Below are 15,057 nucleotides of genomic sequence, written 5' to 3'. Positions count from 1 at the left end.
ATAACGTGTCTATTTCTTTCCCTGGCTTTGTCTATAGCTTTTTGCATTTGAACATAAAATTGCTCCTTATCTACTTCTTGCATATGTTCAGTGGCGGTATAGATATGCACTAGCGTTATACTTTCTTCTAGTTCCACATCCACTGTCACTTTGTTTTTCACTGCTTCAGACATAATGATGGCCACTCCTTCTTTTGCCCATTCATTCCTGCTGACTGCTGAGTATCTCTTTACATGTCCCTTATCCAAATTTATTTCGCCACTTCCTTTTCTCTTGGTTTCAATGACTCCAAGTATGGCAAGCTTGTACTTTTCCATTTCTTCGACTATTTCTACCTTCTTCCCTGACAGCAAGGTCACATTCCAAGTACCGATTCTCATATACCTTTTCACGCCAGTTTGTTCCTTTGTTATCCGTCCGGCTACTCTCATGTTTCTCTGAATAGTAAATTTCACTCCACGTGGGTTATTAGCCCTACGGAAGCTAACATTAGGGGGCTGTCCTCTTAGCTGTCATGCCAGCCCGTTTTCTGTCAGGGTATCTTCCCTTACCCTTTGGGGTCCACTCCCTATCTGCAAAGCAGCCGTTTGTAGTTTGCAGTTCCTCTGCCGACTCTGCCATTGAGGTGTTTACAAGGTTCCTTCTTCCGCCTTTGTAGCCGTTGACTGCCAACTTCTGATGAATTTATGTGGCATTTCCTGCACAAAGGTTTCATCTGGACTCCAAAAGGGGAACTACCCGCCTGTAGCCGTTGGTCCTCCTTCTGGTTGTCAGGTTTGGTAATGGCCGCCTGACCCTTGCCCAGACAGTCGCAGGTTGTACCATCTACTGTCACATACAGTAGCAGGATATTTCTGACCTGACCGCCATGATAAATGATAACCTACTAAATTATATCTGAATTTAGGGCTGTCGCCCAGGTGGCAGATTCCCTATCAATTGTTTATCTAGCCTTTTCTTAAACATTTTCAAAGTAAGGTTACAGATCTTCTCACAAGCTTATGTGAGAGTATTTAGGGGTTGTGGTAAGAATGTAAAGGAGAGGGTGTATAAGTCTCTGGTAAGACCCGAATTAGAGTAAAAGATCCAAAGGGAAGCAGCATGATTTGTTCAGGACAATTTCCGACAAAGGAGTACTGTAATACCAATATAATGGTCTATTATTGGATATCATAAATTTTCCAGCTAACTCATTCTTGGTTGCCTGCGTTTCGCCCTCATGTGCTAAGTTGGGCTCATCAGTTGGTACTTAGCACACCTATCAAGACGCAAGGCTAGTGCATACTGTGGAGGCCACTGCATAGGCTACTTGAAGCTGCCAGCAGTGCCAATGCACTATGAGAGACTCTCATTTCCAAAAATTGATGCCTGCCTGGCCATCAGATGATATAGATGTTGATTCCCATAGGGAACATGAAATAGTTGTCCTGAATGGAACGTTTATAATGTCCAATAACGGACCATTATATTGGTATTATAAATTTACTCATTGAGGACAAATATTACATGTTCCCTATGGGAATCAACATCTATATCAAAGGAGTACTGTTACGAAAATGTTGCAAATGTTGAGTGGCAAAGATGCTGCAATTAATTCAGAGAATTCACTGCAGATAAGAATGACTTAACACATTCCTGATATATATATTTTTCGTGTGGCTATTTCTAGCCGAGTGCAGCCCTTGTAAGTCAAACCCTCCGATGAGGGGTGGGCGGCATCTGCCATGCGTAGGTAACTGTGTGTAATTGTGGTGGAAGGTAGTGTTCTGTGTGGTGTGTGAGTTGCAGGGATGTTAGGGACAGCACAAACACCCAGCCCCCGGGCCATTGGAATTAACCAGTGAAGGTTAAAATCCCTGACCCGACCAAGAATCTAAGCCGGGACCCTCTGAAATGAAGGCCAGTATGCTGACCATTCAGCCAATGAGTCGGACACCCATTTCACATGTTCAAGACAGAGACCTCCTGTGGGATTCATAAAGCGCTAATGGAAAAAGTGTTATGTTGTTCAGAAATTAAGTAGTGCGAAGAGGGGAATTTTTTTTAAATGCATGGTCATTGAGGTTGGCTTGGTTAGCTGTTTTTCCAGTGTAGATTTCTATGGCTTCTTTAACCCGTTAAATGGGTACTAATTTCTTTGTGTATGTAACCTGCTCTTGATACATTTCTTCCACCTTGTGTTATTTAAATATTCACTGTATAAATGTGTACACAATTAGTTTAATGTAATATGATAGTGATTATTATACTTCTATAATGGGTTACTAACATTATTTACATTTTTATGTATCCAGATGATCACAGGTTTTGTAGATTTTTATCTGTGTGATATAGGCAGAAATGTAGTCTACGAAAACATAGTGTATATCTCTAAAGTTTATATTTATTGTAATTACCCCTGAAAAAGCAAATATTGGTCTTGGAGCACCTTCGCAATGAACCGAGGTGGCTGTCACATTCTGAACATCTTCCTCGTCATTTGGTTCATCTGCAACCACTTCACTCTGACTTTTAGGATGACTTTCACCATATCTCCTCTGTACTCCTAATGATTTTCCATTAATTGCCTCATACTGTAGATGGGATATAGTGTTGCTGATCTTTGATTTCAAAAGCCATATTGCTCTTCTTGTAGTTGACATTCTGCCTTTCTTCTCACTCCTTTACTCCACTCATTTGGTACAGATTTTTCTTTCCAAATATATCTAAATGGTCTATACAACCATTGTAGACCAACAGGTCCTGCTGCTTTTGTCATTTCCACACACAGCTCATCCAATCCTGCTGCTTTTTTTCACTTTCATTCATTTGACAGCAGTTCCCACCTCTTCAATTGTGATTTTACTCTTGGATTCTATCTCCTCACACTGTACCTGTACCATCTCATCTGTAAACCTTCTCACATTCAGCAGTTCACCAAAGTAATCTTTCCATCTTTTCTTATCTCCTCTGGTTGTATTATTCTCTCCTTCTCCCCTTTTCACCTGTTTTGTGTAGACTTTGCCGTTTCTCTTCCTTTTTACATATCCATATAGCATCCTTTTACTGCTGTACACATTCTCTTCTAATTCTCGTGTAAATCCCTCCAGCTTTTCTTTACTTACTACTTTCTTGTACCTTCTTTTCATTTCCTGATACTTCCTTCTGTTTTATCTTTATTCCATACTTGCCATGCTTTCTTCTCGTTTTTTTACTGCTCTCTTTACTCTCTCATTCCACCATGGGGTGTGTCTGCCTTTTATTCTTTCAATTCTTCTGCCATAAGCACTCTCTGCACAGGTTACAAATGCCTTCTAGAACGTGTTGCATTTCACTTCCACACTCTCCACCTCAGTTCTGAGTTTGTGTTGTTTCAGTTTATATTCAAAATTTTCTTTTACTTCCATATCTTTTAATTTCCATAATTTTATATTTTCTCTCTTATTTCCTTCATTTTCACTATTTTCCCTCCTTTCATTCTTGCTACCACTACTCCATAACCTCCATCAAAGGCTACTTCTGGCAAGGCTGTTACATCTAACGACTGTCTACAAATTGCTAATTCCACCAAGAAGTAATCAATTAATATTTTGTCCTTCTGTTTCCCCATCCATATCTTGTAATCCTTCTATTATTTTTCTTCCTGAACCACATATTGCCCACACTTAACCCATTCCTCACACAAAAATCCACTCACTGCTCTCCCACTTCATTCCTCTTTACATATCCAAAAAAGGACAATTACTTCTTCCATTCCTTTGTTTCATCCCATCATTGCATTAAAGCCTCATGAGTCACTTCCTCATCCTTTATTTCTCTCTCCAGTGTCTCCAGGTATTTGTCCATATCATCTTCTTTGCATCCAGTCTGGGATGCATGCAATTGTATGAAATCCTTTATTCCATTCTCTGTCCCTAACTGTATCATTTTTCTATCACTTGTGTAGTCCACTTCATATACATACTCATCTAAGGTCTTGTCAGTTATTTATATTTAAAGAAATCGTTTCCTTCTTGATAGGTGCAATGGATCTATACAAAATACCTATAAATGTAGATTTAGAATGCATGGAAGATACAATTCCATATAACAACCTGTGAGTAGTGTAGAAAAAGGCATAATACAGTAAAGCCTCGATTATCCGTCGTCCCTCGATTAACCGTTCTGCGGATTATCAGTCTCCAATAAAAATCTTGATTTTTTTAAAAAGCAATGTACAGTCACTCCAAAACTGAATAAACATACTCTTTATGTCAGTAATAATAATAATAATAATAATAATAATGGTTTTACATCCCCTAACCACTTTGATGGTTCTCAGAGACGCCGAGGTGCCTAAATTTTGTCTTGCAGGAGTTCTTTTACGTGCCAATAAATCTATCGACATGAGGCTGATGCATTTGAGCACCTTCAAATACCACGGGACTGAGCTAGGATCGAACCTGCCAAATTGGGATCACAAGGCCATCGCCTCAACCATCTAAGCCACTCAGCCTGGCTCTTGACGTCAAGATATCTTGATACAGTATTCTGTTTTGGAGCGACTGTACATAGACTCTACGATTGCTGAGTCCACGATCATAACGTACGTACATGCGCATAGACCAGCAATCGACACTGGAGACATGACTTCATACTTTTTTTTTTTTTACTACGTAATTTTAAGTTGTGTAAAATTATGTAACTTTTAACTGTTACGAAAGAAGAGGGGTGCTGTTCAAATTCAACAGTCCCAAACTTTATTATCCATTCCATTGTTGACGAATAATATACTGTAATGTGCCCCCTCCCAGCCCACGGAGCGTAGAGTACGGTATGGTGGGTCATTTCTACTTCAGAATGATACCTACATACCTACAACTTATTTGGTAGCATGTAAAATCTCGGAGTACCGTACGTAGATCTTTCATATCTTCTCTGTCAAGGTTAAATATTTTCACCACAGGCTACTGCATCGTAAATATTTCACAATGCACAGAAATTGGAAACCAGCCCAGCGGTCAGTCATAGTCAACCTCCGCTATTAGTGGACAGGTAGACTACATTCTGTACTGTAATGCATAGTAAGGAAATATGAGAGTGACTGATAAAGTTGAACATTTATTTTCCGTTCTAACAGCTGAGAAATGTTGAGATAGAAATATGCAGTAAAAAGAAAACGTGTAGCTTTTAACAATACAAAATAAAGTTAATATAATCGAACGGTTAAAGAAAGGTGAACTAGTCTCAAATTTAGCATTGGAGTTCGGTGTGGGTGTGACAACAGTGCGGGACCTTGTAAAGAATAAAGACAAAGTATTGCAGTTTGCAGTGAGTTCTGACAGTTCGCATGGACTCGCTAAAAGAAACACGATGAAAGCATTATCTTTAAAAGAACCGGATGCTGCGTTATTCACGTGGTTTCAGCAAAAGAGAGGCGAAAGTGTACATATTAGTGGTCCTATGATACAAGGGAGGCACAAATTTTTCACAAAAAGACGGGGCTCTCAGGGTCCTTACCAGCATCCAATGGTTGGCTACAGAGATTTAAGGACAGACATGGCATTTGAGAATTTAACATCGAAGGAGAAAAACTAAGTGGTGACAGCAGTGTACGAGTTCAAGCACATAATTGAGAGATACAATTTCGTTCCAAGTCAAGTGTACAATGCCGATGAAACTGGACTTTATTGGAAGTGCTTACCCAGTAAAACACTAGCAGCTGCTGAAGAGAAATCAGCTCTTGGTCACAAATCTAGTTAAGAGCGCGTTTCCATCTTGTGCTGTGCGAACACTAGTGGTGACCATAAATTAAAATTAGCTGTTGCTGGTAAAGCAAAAAATCCACGTTCTTTCAAAGGAACAGTGATGAAATATTCCCCAGTAGATTGTCAACAAATCTGCATGGATGACACGCGATATTTTCAGGACTTGGTTCAATAATAAGTTCGTTCCCTGGGTTCGAGATTTCTTGGCATTCAAAGGCTTGCCACTAAAGGCCACCTTTTTCTTGATAATGCACCCTCTCACCCTGTTGATACAGAGTTGAAATCAGAAGATGGAAACATTTTTGTTTCCTACTTGCCACCTAATGCCGGCCCCGTGGTGTAGGGGTAGCGCACCTGCCTCTCGCCCGGAGGCCCCGGGTTCGATTCCCGGCCAGGTCAAGGATTTTTCTCTCGACCTGAGGGCTGGTTTGAGGTCCACTCAGCCTACGTGATTAGAATTGAGGAGCTATCTGACGGTGAGGTGGCGGTCCGGTCTTGAAAGCCCAGAATAATGGCCGAGAGGATGAGTCATGCTGACCACATGACCCCTCGTAAACTGCAGGCCTTCGGGCTGAGCAGCGGTCGCTGGGTAGGCCAAGGCCCTTTCAAGGACGTTAGGTGCCGTGGGAAAAAAGAATTTGCCACCTAATGTAACTTCATTAAGTCAGCCGATGGACCAAGGCGGCATCGCAACCTTTAAGGTGCATTATAAGTGGGAATTGCTAGGCCTTTTACTTTCCAAAGAAACATCGATGTTTGAGTTCTGGAAAAAACTCAGTCTTAAAGAAGCGCTTTATCTTGCCCAGAAATCTTGGGATCTAGTAACCACTCAGAATATCACTCGATCGTGAAGAAAATTGTATGTTGATGTCGAAGAGCTCGCCGACGATCTTCATGGGTTCACTGATGAAAGTGAGGGATTGATGATCAAAGATATCCTGAAGAATATTGAAAGTAGCATTCATTTTGGAGAAGTGGATGAAAGGAACATTGAGGAGTGGCTTCATACTGATGATGTATTGCCTGGGCATAACATTTTAACTGATGACGAAATAGTAAATAAAAACACGAACGGGAACTCAGCAGTCAGCTGCAGTGACTAGTGAAAGGGAGGGGGATGGGGAAGAAGAGTGCGTTACAATCTCATACTGCTTCAGTCCGCACTGGAGTTGGCTGAAACATTAGTGGAATTCTTGGAGCAAGAGGACGATATGGATTTTTCAGACATTCTTGTAATTAGAAAGCTCAGAATGGACATAAAGAAGAAAATAAGTTGTTGGAGAGTGCAAAAAAAAAAAAGTAATGGATTTTTTTAAAGCAGCTTAAATGACACCAAGTAAATTATTTATGGTCTGCTGGTAATTTAGGTGAATATTAAGTATGTATTGTAGTTTTGACTACATTTTGGTTTTAAAGAGGGTTTAATGCACTGCATTTTAAGGTTATGGATTATCCGGGTTTTTTATTAACCGTTCTCCCCTTCCTGAGCATTAGAACGGATAATCAAGGTTTTACTGTATTATATTTTCACCGGGCGAGTTAGCCGTGCGGTTAGGGGCGCTCAGCTGTGAGCTTGCACCAGGAGGTTGTAGGTTCGAACCCCACTGTCAGCAGCCCTGAAGATGGTTTTCTGTGGTGTGCCATTTTTGCACCAGGCCTTTCCTATCCTATCATAGCAATAAGATCTGTGTCGCTGTGACGTAAAGCAAATTGAAAATAATACAACTTTTCATCTAGATGTAGGTTCTGTGGATTTGAAAATTATATATGCTGTTAACTGATCAGTAAAGATTGTTCATAACCAATATAGTAGTGCTAGTGGGTATATGTAGCTGCTATGTATATTAGACGTTCACTCCGCTTCTGTCATTGTGATTTCCTGTCGGGCTGATGGTGACTTGAGGTCAATAGATCTTCTTCACTTACAAAATGACCCACATCTTATAATAATAATAATGATAAAAGGGATGATGCTAGACTTTCTTTATTTTACTACTTACATTTCTTATAACTTGATATTATTGGTACAAGATAGCCTTGCAACAAAACTTCATGGTGGTAGTGTGTGTCATGCTTAAATGTGAGAAATTGTTCATTTCACTTAATAAAGGACTTTGAATTCTTCTTGATGACAAATTTCGCTGCTCAGGAGAATATTAATGTACATTGTTTTTGGTGCCTACAGTATTTGGGAAATATGGTATGATGCATTATGATACAGTTCTTTAGTTGATCATTAGTCTTAAATTAGTGTTGGCCATCACTGGTCTTTTTGCAGTAATTTTGTGTTAACTCAGTGTATCTGTGTTTTCAGTTTTGCTACACAAACTTTTTTTTTTTTTCATTTATTTTTAATAATATAATAATAATAATAATAATAATAATAATAATAATAATAATAATAATAATAATAATAATAATAATAATCATCTATGGAATCTTGGAACTATGTCAATTTTCAAATATTCCCAATAAGTTCTAGGTTTTAATTTTAATGTTCACATATTTCAGTGGTCTTTTCTTCTTCATTTCACACAGTATATATGAAACATTGGTTTAGTACCTTGATAAGTGATAATTGCTTATGTATTGCATATTGCGTCTAATGAGGATTCTCATCCTTGTGTGTTTGAAATGTCCATAAACTAAAAGTTGATTTCCAGTATACTTGAAATAGAAAAATAAAGGCACAGATTGAGTTGCTTTTTCATTTTACACTACAGGAATTGTATTGTTTGTGTGAATCATTTCCAAAATCTGCAGTGCGACGACATGTGACCAATAGATCTACCATGTATGCTCAAAACTAATATTCAGTGTTTTGTTAACACCTGTCCTTTAAACTTTAAATCATTACACAGACGTAAGTTCAGAACTTCATGTTTTATCCGTATTGACATGTATTGACATTACAAAGACAAGTCTTTTAGAACATTAACATTGTTTCATGCTTCCATATAACATAAAACTTTGTGTGTGCAGGTACTTACTTACCTCTCTTCTAATTGTGTGCGACTGTTTGAATGGAACTTGTATGTACTGTTTCCAGGTGTAGCCTGCTGTTAACATTGATTTTCACATGGTGCATGTCTTTTTTTTTTAATTATTACTGCTACTTGTGTTTGACACATGATTGGTTTACAGGCACTATTTTTAAGTTTTAGTGCTTATTAGATTTATTTGTAATCGTTTTATTGCTGTAAATGGAGAATTATTGTGTACTTACATGTGAAGAGAATGCAAGCTAAGATAAGTCAATTGAAGGATTGTTAAAATACCTTTGATATAATATTTCCTTCAACAGTTTTAAGTAAAGGGAATATTTTCAGTTTTTATCCTGATCTTACATTCAACAGTAATGGAAGTGGAAATAAGAGGATTAATATTTATATTAGTTTGTGATGGATTTTTGGATATTCTGTCTACAGGAAGTGACCTTTTGGCTAGCCTGACCTCCACATTTGACCGAAAACTGAAATCCCTTCTGTATACTTCGTCGACTGTTCCCTGTTCATCAGCCTCAGGAAAGCCACTGGGAGATGTGATGCTACAAGAGACTGCTGATAGAGAGGATATGCAAGTGTTAGAGCCTGCCATAAATAAATCTCAGGTGCCTTCAGTGGGCATCCCAAATAAAAAGGGGCTTTCATCAACTTCTGCCTTGTTCAGAGACCCCAGCCTTCATCGTGGAAGAAGCTTGCTCTTAGAGCGACAAAATGGAGTGGAGCTGCCACTGGTAAGTTGCATTTTGTTCTAACCCATCAGTGAATGAGGATTTCTTTAGTTTAACTAACTTGTTAGGGTGTACTTAGAAGCTGAAAGAACGAAGTCTGTGGTGGAGGACTGCAATAGAATCTTCATTTCAGATGAAACAGTCTCTCTCTTTTTCACAAGGTGCTAGGAAAGTTATCTTGCTATCAGCGGGGAGCAATGTCTAAAGAAATGGAAAGCATTAACAGTGCTTGGGAACTCCCATGGTGACAGTCACTGTTTCCAAACTATCATTGTATATAGCAACATACAACTAACCAGGGCCGTGGCTCTATGAGACCACAGAAAATAGCTAGATGAAACCTCCAATGGTTTTTTCTTGTCTGTCTGTCTGTCTTCAAAATTCTCCAGTGTGGCTTGAGAGAAAAAAGAACTTCAGCTTCCATTCACTTATCTTTCTTGATGGGCATAGGAACCATCTCTCTCTTAAAGTACTGCAAGAGAATGTTACCGTACTACCAAATAATAATGATATAATTGTTGTTTGGCTTAAGCTACCTTGTGTAGATATCTTGATTTGATGCCATCACAGGCTGGCACATTACCATTGATCCACAAAGTGGACAATGTACAGTTTACCTCTTTTCTTGTGCAGCTAGCTGATGTGGATGTTGGAAGTATTCCTGGGAGAACACTTGGTAGGATGAGAAAATTAGTAACCAAGGTCAGGTTTTCAATCTTGTTAAAGTTTGAAAGTTTAGAACAAGGTGACATGAAAAGTTCCATTTGCTTTTAGGGCCTCTTTCCCCTAGATCCTAATGTTGTGAATTAGAGTAAATGGGATAGGTAGGAGAGGAAGGGCAGAGAATACAAAATAGTGATTTAAAAAAGAAAACAATTGACATGAGCATCTGGAGTGTGTTTCTTTGCCTACGACAGGGGTTCCTGGCACCATAATTTGGAAATGGGGTGGAAGTTTAAAAGGCCAAAATTACTTTACCAGCATGAAATTTCTAAAAGTTCTTGAAACCCTAGAAGCTTTTTCTAAATTTTGTAACTGTTAGGTTCTTTAGTCTGTCAAAAACATAAGAGAATTATACTGGAACTGTCTCTGTATATGTGCTTCACTACAGAATTCTACATTGTATACGGACTTCCAGGTAAAGTACTATAAACATTGTGTAAGATTTTATTAGATTGCTTTGCTCTTGGTGTTACCCATGAAACACCATGGGGTGGTCACCATACGTAGTTTCCCAAATAAAAGTCCGGTTTGGAAAGTTTTCTTTACAATGGGAGGCCTCCTTGTCTACTGCCAGTCACATTCTAATTGGGGAATGTTCATTATGAAAGCAGGGCCCCCATTCCTACTTCCAGTCACATTGAAGTTTGGAACTTTTCATTATAATGGCAGGCCCCTTGCCTCCTGCAACAAGTCAGTGAAATTCTCTCGCTGAATGATACCATCTGTCATTTAATTTAGCACAGTGCTTTTTTCCTCTATTTTTTTTTTCATTGGATGATGGAGCTCTTGAACTACTTTTTGAGTAAGAGGGAGAATTTAGATGATCATCAGGCACAAAAGAAAGATGCTTATATTTAGAAACAGGATGATAATCAGTAAAAGGAAATTCATTATCTATTTTGTCATTGGCAATGCACTGGATGAAAATACTAGCAGGGCTGATTACATTAAGTGATGTAAGGACAGGGTTACCAATATTAGGTGGTTATTGACGAGGGACGTATTGAGTTACGAGGGGTTCAATATGCAATGACATCTTAGGACCAGAAACGTAAAACGTAAAATGGCCCTTCCCTCAACAGGCTCTTCAGGCTTTATTATTATATTCTCTTCAGATACACCTCAAGATGATAAGGGTATATTTCATCAGCAGCCACAATTTTGCAGTGGGTGACGTATGAGGTGGGAAGGGACCTGTAGTACTTGGCCATGGTTCTGTATGAGTATCCTCATAGCATCATAGTTAACACTTGAAACTGTTGCCAGTTGTTATGAATGTGCTGTACGACACCGAGGCACCAGTGAGTCAGTGCCGTACATTAAAGTAAGATTGGGAATAGAAAAAAATAGGAGCCGACTCCCATCGTAGGTACAACACTGTGAGGTACAATTATGTCACCAATAGCAATGAGCTCCGTGCCTAACGAATCCTATTACAGAAAGAAAGTCATCTATGGGAAACAGGAATTACAGCATATAAGATGCTGTAGATAAACAGAAAGGAAAACCTGATAGACCTATGGCGTTGTGACCAAAATGAGTCTCAAAAGGTGTAAAGTATTAAGAATAACAGAAAACAAGAAGTTAAGATGTGTACCATAAACCTCACTCACAGAATATTTTCTTCCAGCAATCTCTCTGCATGTCTTAGGGAATCTGCTTAAGCAGAAGGCTGATCGCCTCATTCGTGGGTTTGTTAACATGTGCTCTCCAGCAATTTTAACTGTAGAGCAGTGTAGTATGGTACCAATATCTCAAAGAGTTGGTTTTAAGGCCCATATTGACATAACAAGATTTGTTCCCGGCGACATAAGATTTAAAATGAGCTTTGTCTCATCCTCATACGACAAATTTAATTTTTGCGTACGTAAGCTTATGCTATTGTAGCAAAATCTGGGACAGAAGCTGAATTTTGAAAAATGCTTTCTTAGTGCAGCTCCAGGGCGAATGATGAACACGTGTTCCTAATTTCAGCTTTCTAGGTCTTTTGGATCTGGAGATACAGTGATCAGTGAGTGGTATTTTGCTTTTATATATGTAGATAAGTAGAGTAGTATCTTCATTACAAGAAGAGCTGAATGATATCGAAGATGTGTGTGCTTGTTGGAGAAGTGTTAAAATACTGTACATTCATACAACACAAGATACAGAGACTTCTGTTTAAAGTGAAACTATTCCCTGAAAGTAGTTCATAAGAATATGGAAATAAATGGGAGGGGGGCAGAGAATAAAAAATTGTGATTTAGAGAAGAAAACAAATCTGACAAAGCATCCTAGAAGCTTCATCAAATTAGAATTTTAAAAATTTCAAGAAAGTACTGGAAAGAATTGAAGAAAACTAAAAGCAGTACTATCTATTTGTTTATATGCTTCCGAAGGTGAATTGTGGTTAAACCTGAATCTGTACAGAAAAGTATACTATCCATTATTCCTTTTTTATACTTTAATGATGTGGTGTTCATAATTAATGCAGGGGCTGCCTAGCAGAGGTGATAGGCATGTTCTGTTTACTTGAAAGGGCATGAATTTGAAGTTAAAAAAATTAGAAATGAGATTTCCATTTGTGAAAAGTTGGCCCTGAGGTTTGCTCAGCTTATACCAAAAATGAGTACCAGGTTAATTCTCAGGGGGCAAAGGTAGCCAGACATAGACCTAACCACTCTAACCCTAGGTTATGGGTAGTGGAAGGCTCCTCAAAGGGCCTTCATGGCCTGTACAGAAATGATTTTGCTTGCTTTTGCTTTTACTCGTGGTTATTGTATTTCTTCTTGTTTTTCTCCAAGGTTTGGTATTTTACTCATTTTAACAAATGTATGAATTCATTCATGTAGTCAATAATTAAAATCTTACTGTTTGATCTAAAGAAATCCTACTCAATATCCTCAGTCTGATATCTGAAAGAAATAAATGTGAGCTATTCAAGGGTATCTGTAACTCGTATGTTGTGTATTGACTCAGTGGACAATCAGTTACGATTTTACAACTGCACTTCATGTCCAGTAAAAAGTAAAGTTAAGATGTTAGTTGAAAAGATATTAACCATTTGATATACAGTGTCATTACCCTAGAAAACCTTTCTTACTGCTGAGGTAATTCTTTTTCTTCTCCTGACTTTAGAAAAAATGAAAATCCACAGCCTGTTTCCAGTCATTTGATCGGGTCAGGAGTGGAATGAATGAAGCCCTCCATCTTGCGGCGAGGATAGGAATTGTGCCAGGTGCCAAAGCCTGTCGCACTCCTGGGCCAATGATTAATGAATGACAGTTGAAATCAAATATTGGAGTGTGTTGCTGGAATGAAAGATGACAGGGAAAACCAGAGTACCCGGAGAAAAACCTATCTCGCCTCCGCTGACTTCAGCACTGAATGTGAGAGCACATTTCTGAAATCCCCACATTTCTGTGTCATACAAACTTGTGGGAAAGCTCTCGTTGATACATTAGTGGTATGCGCTCCCAGATCAGCAATGCTGGAACAAGTGGCTCCAGTGAACCATTCATAAGCTATTGTTAATAAAAACAAATTTTCAAAAAAATTAGAATTCAGATTAAATGTTATTTAAATTAAAGATATTGATAACACAAATGAGCATTTTCAAGCTTTTTTAAATATTTTTTTTATTGCGACAAGAGGTGTGATAGGTGATTTTAACTAATTTTGGGTTGCTGAACACGAATCCGTTTTCCGTTTCTACATATCTTGTCACATTTTCTCACAACAGGTTTATCAAAATAAGAGATAGACCTGAATATTGCATATAAAAAGTACTGTAAAATGTTGAAAATTTTGGAAATATTTGTAATTTTTTGTATTATATATATTTTGAAATAGTTGAATATTGTCTTGAATTATTATATAAAATGAATGATCATTGAGTATAAAATTACAATGAAATATTTAGCATTTATTGTAATATAATGCTGATTTGCACAAAAACACATAAACAAACAAATCTGAGGCAATGAAAGCAATTTATGTTGACAATTAAATGTGATTTACTAGCAAACAATGCAACTTTTATTCAGTATCTTTATGAATTCATAAATGGAAGTAAGGAGAAATTGAAGGAACTTCCTAGGAAATTGAATCTTTTTTTTTTTGCTAGGGGCTTTACGTCGCACCGACACAGATAGGTCTTATGGCGACGATGGGATAGGAACGGCCTAGGAGTTGGAAGGAAGCGGCCGTGGCCTTAATTAAGGTACAGCCCCAGCATTTGCCTGGTGTGAAAATGGGAAACCACGGAAAACCATTTTCAGGGCTGCCGATAGTGGGATTCGAACCTACTATCTCCCGGATGCAAGCTCACAGCCGCGCGCCTCTACGCGCACGGCCAACTCGCCCGGTGAAATTGAATCTAGCAAAGAAGGCAGCTAAGGATAACATGATGGCAAGCATAATTGGCAGTCATACAAATTTTAATGAAAAATGGAAGGGTATGTATAGGTATATTAAGGCAGCAACAGGTTCCAAGAAGGACATTCCAGGAATAATTAATGAACAAGGGGAGTGTGTATGTGAGGATCTTCAAAAGCCAGAAGTATTCAGTCAGCAGTATGTAAAGATTGTTGATTACAAGGATAATGTCCAGATAGAGGAGAAGACTAATGCTAAAGAAGTATTAAAATTTACATATAATAACAATGACATTTACAATAAGATACAAAAGTTGAAAACTAGAAAAGCAGCTGGAATTGATGAGGTTTCAGGGGATATACTAAAGACAATGGGTTGGGGTATAGTACCATATCTGAAGTACTTATTTGATTATCGTTCGGTTGAAGGAGCTATGCCAAATGAATGGAGAGTTGCTATAGTAGCCCCTGTGTATAAAGGAACGGGTGTTAGACATAAAGCTGAAAATTACAGGCCAGT

General features: G+C 38.4%; 1 protein-coding gene across 1 annotated transcript in view; it reads left to right on the top strand.

Annotated features, from left to right (window-relative positions):
• The window catches only part of RhoGAP19D (Rho GTPase activating protein at 19D), a 528,281-nt gene that overhangs the window by 502,982 nt on the left and 10,242 nt on the right, over positions 1-15,057 (top strand). The window contains exon 33 of the mRNA XM_068226072.1: positions 9,155-9,462. Within this exon, the coding sequence (XP_068082173.1) occupies positions 9,155-9,462 (308 nt within the window). The remainder of the gene's footprint in view (positions 1-9,154; positions 9,463-15,057) is intronic.

This window comes from Anabrus simplex, chromosome 2, assembly GCF_040414725.1.
Source record: "Anabrus simplex isolate iqAnaSimp1 chromosome 2, ASM4041472v1, whole genome shotgun sequence".
NCBI classification, from domain to species: Eukaryota; Metazoa; Arthropoda; class Insecta; order Orthoptera; family Tettigoniidae; genus Anabrus; species Anabrus simplex.
Note: the sequence above shows the minus strand (reverse complement) of the source record. Positions and strands in the feature narration are given on the sequence as shown.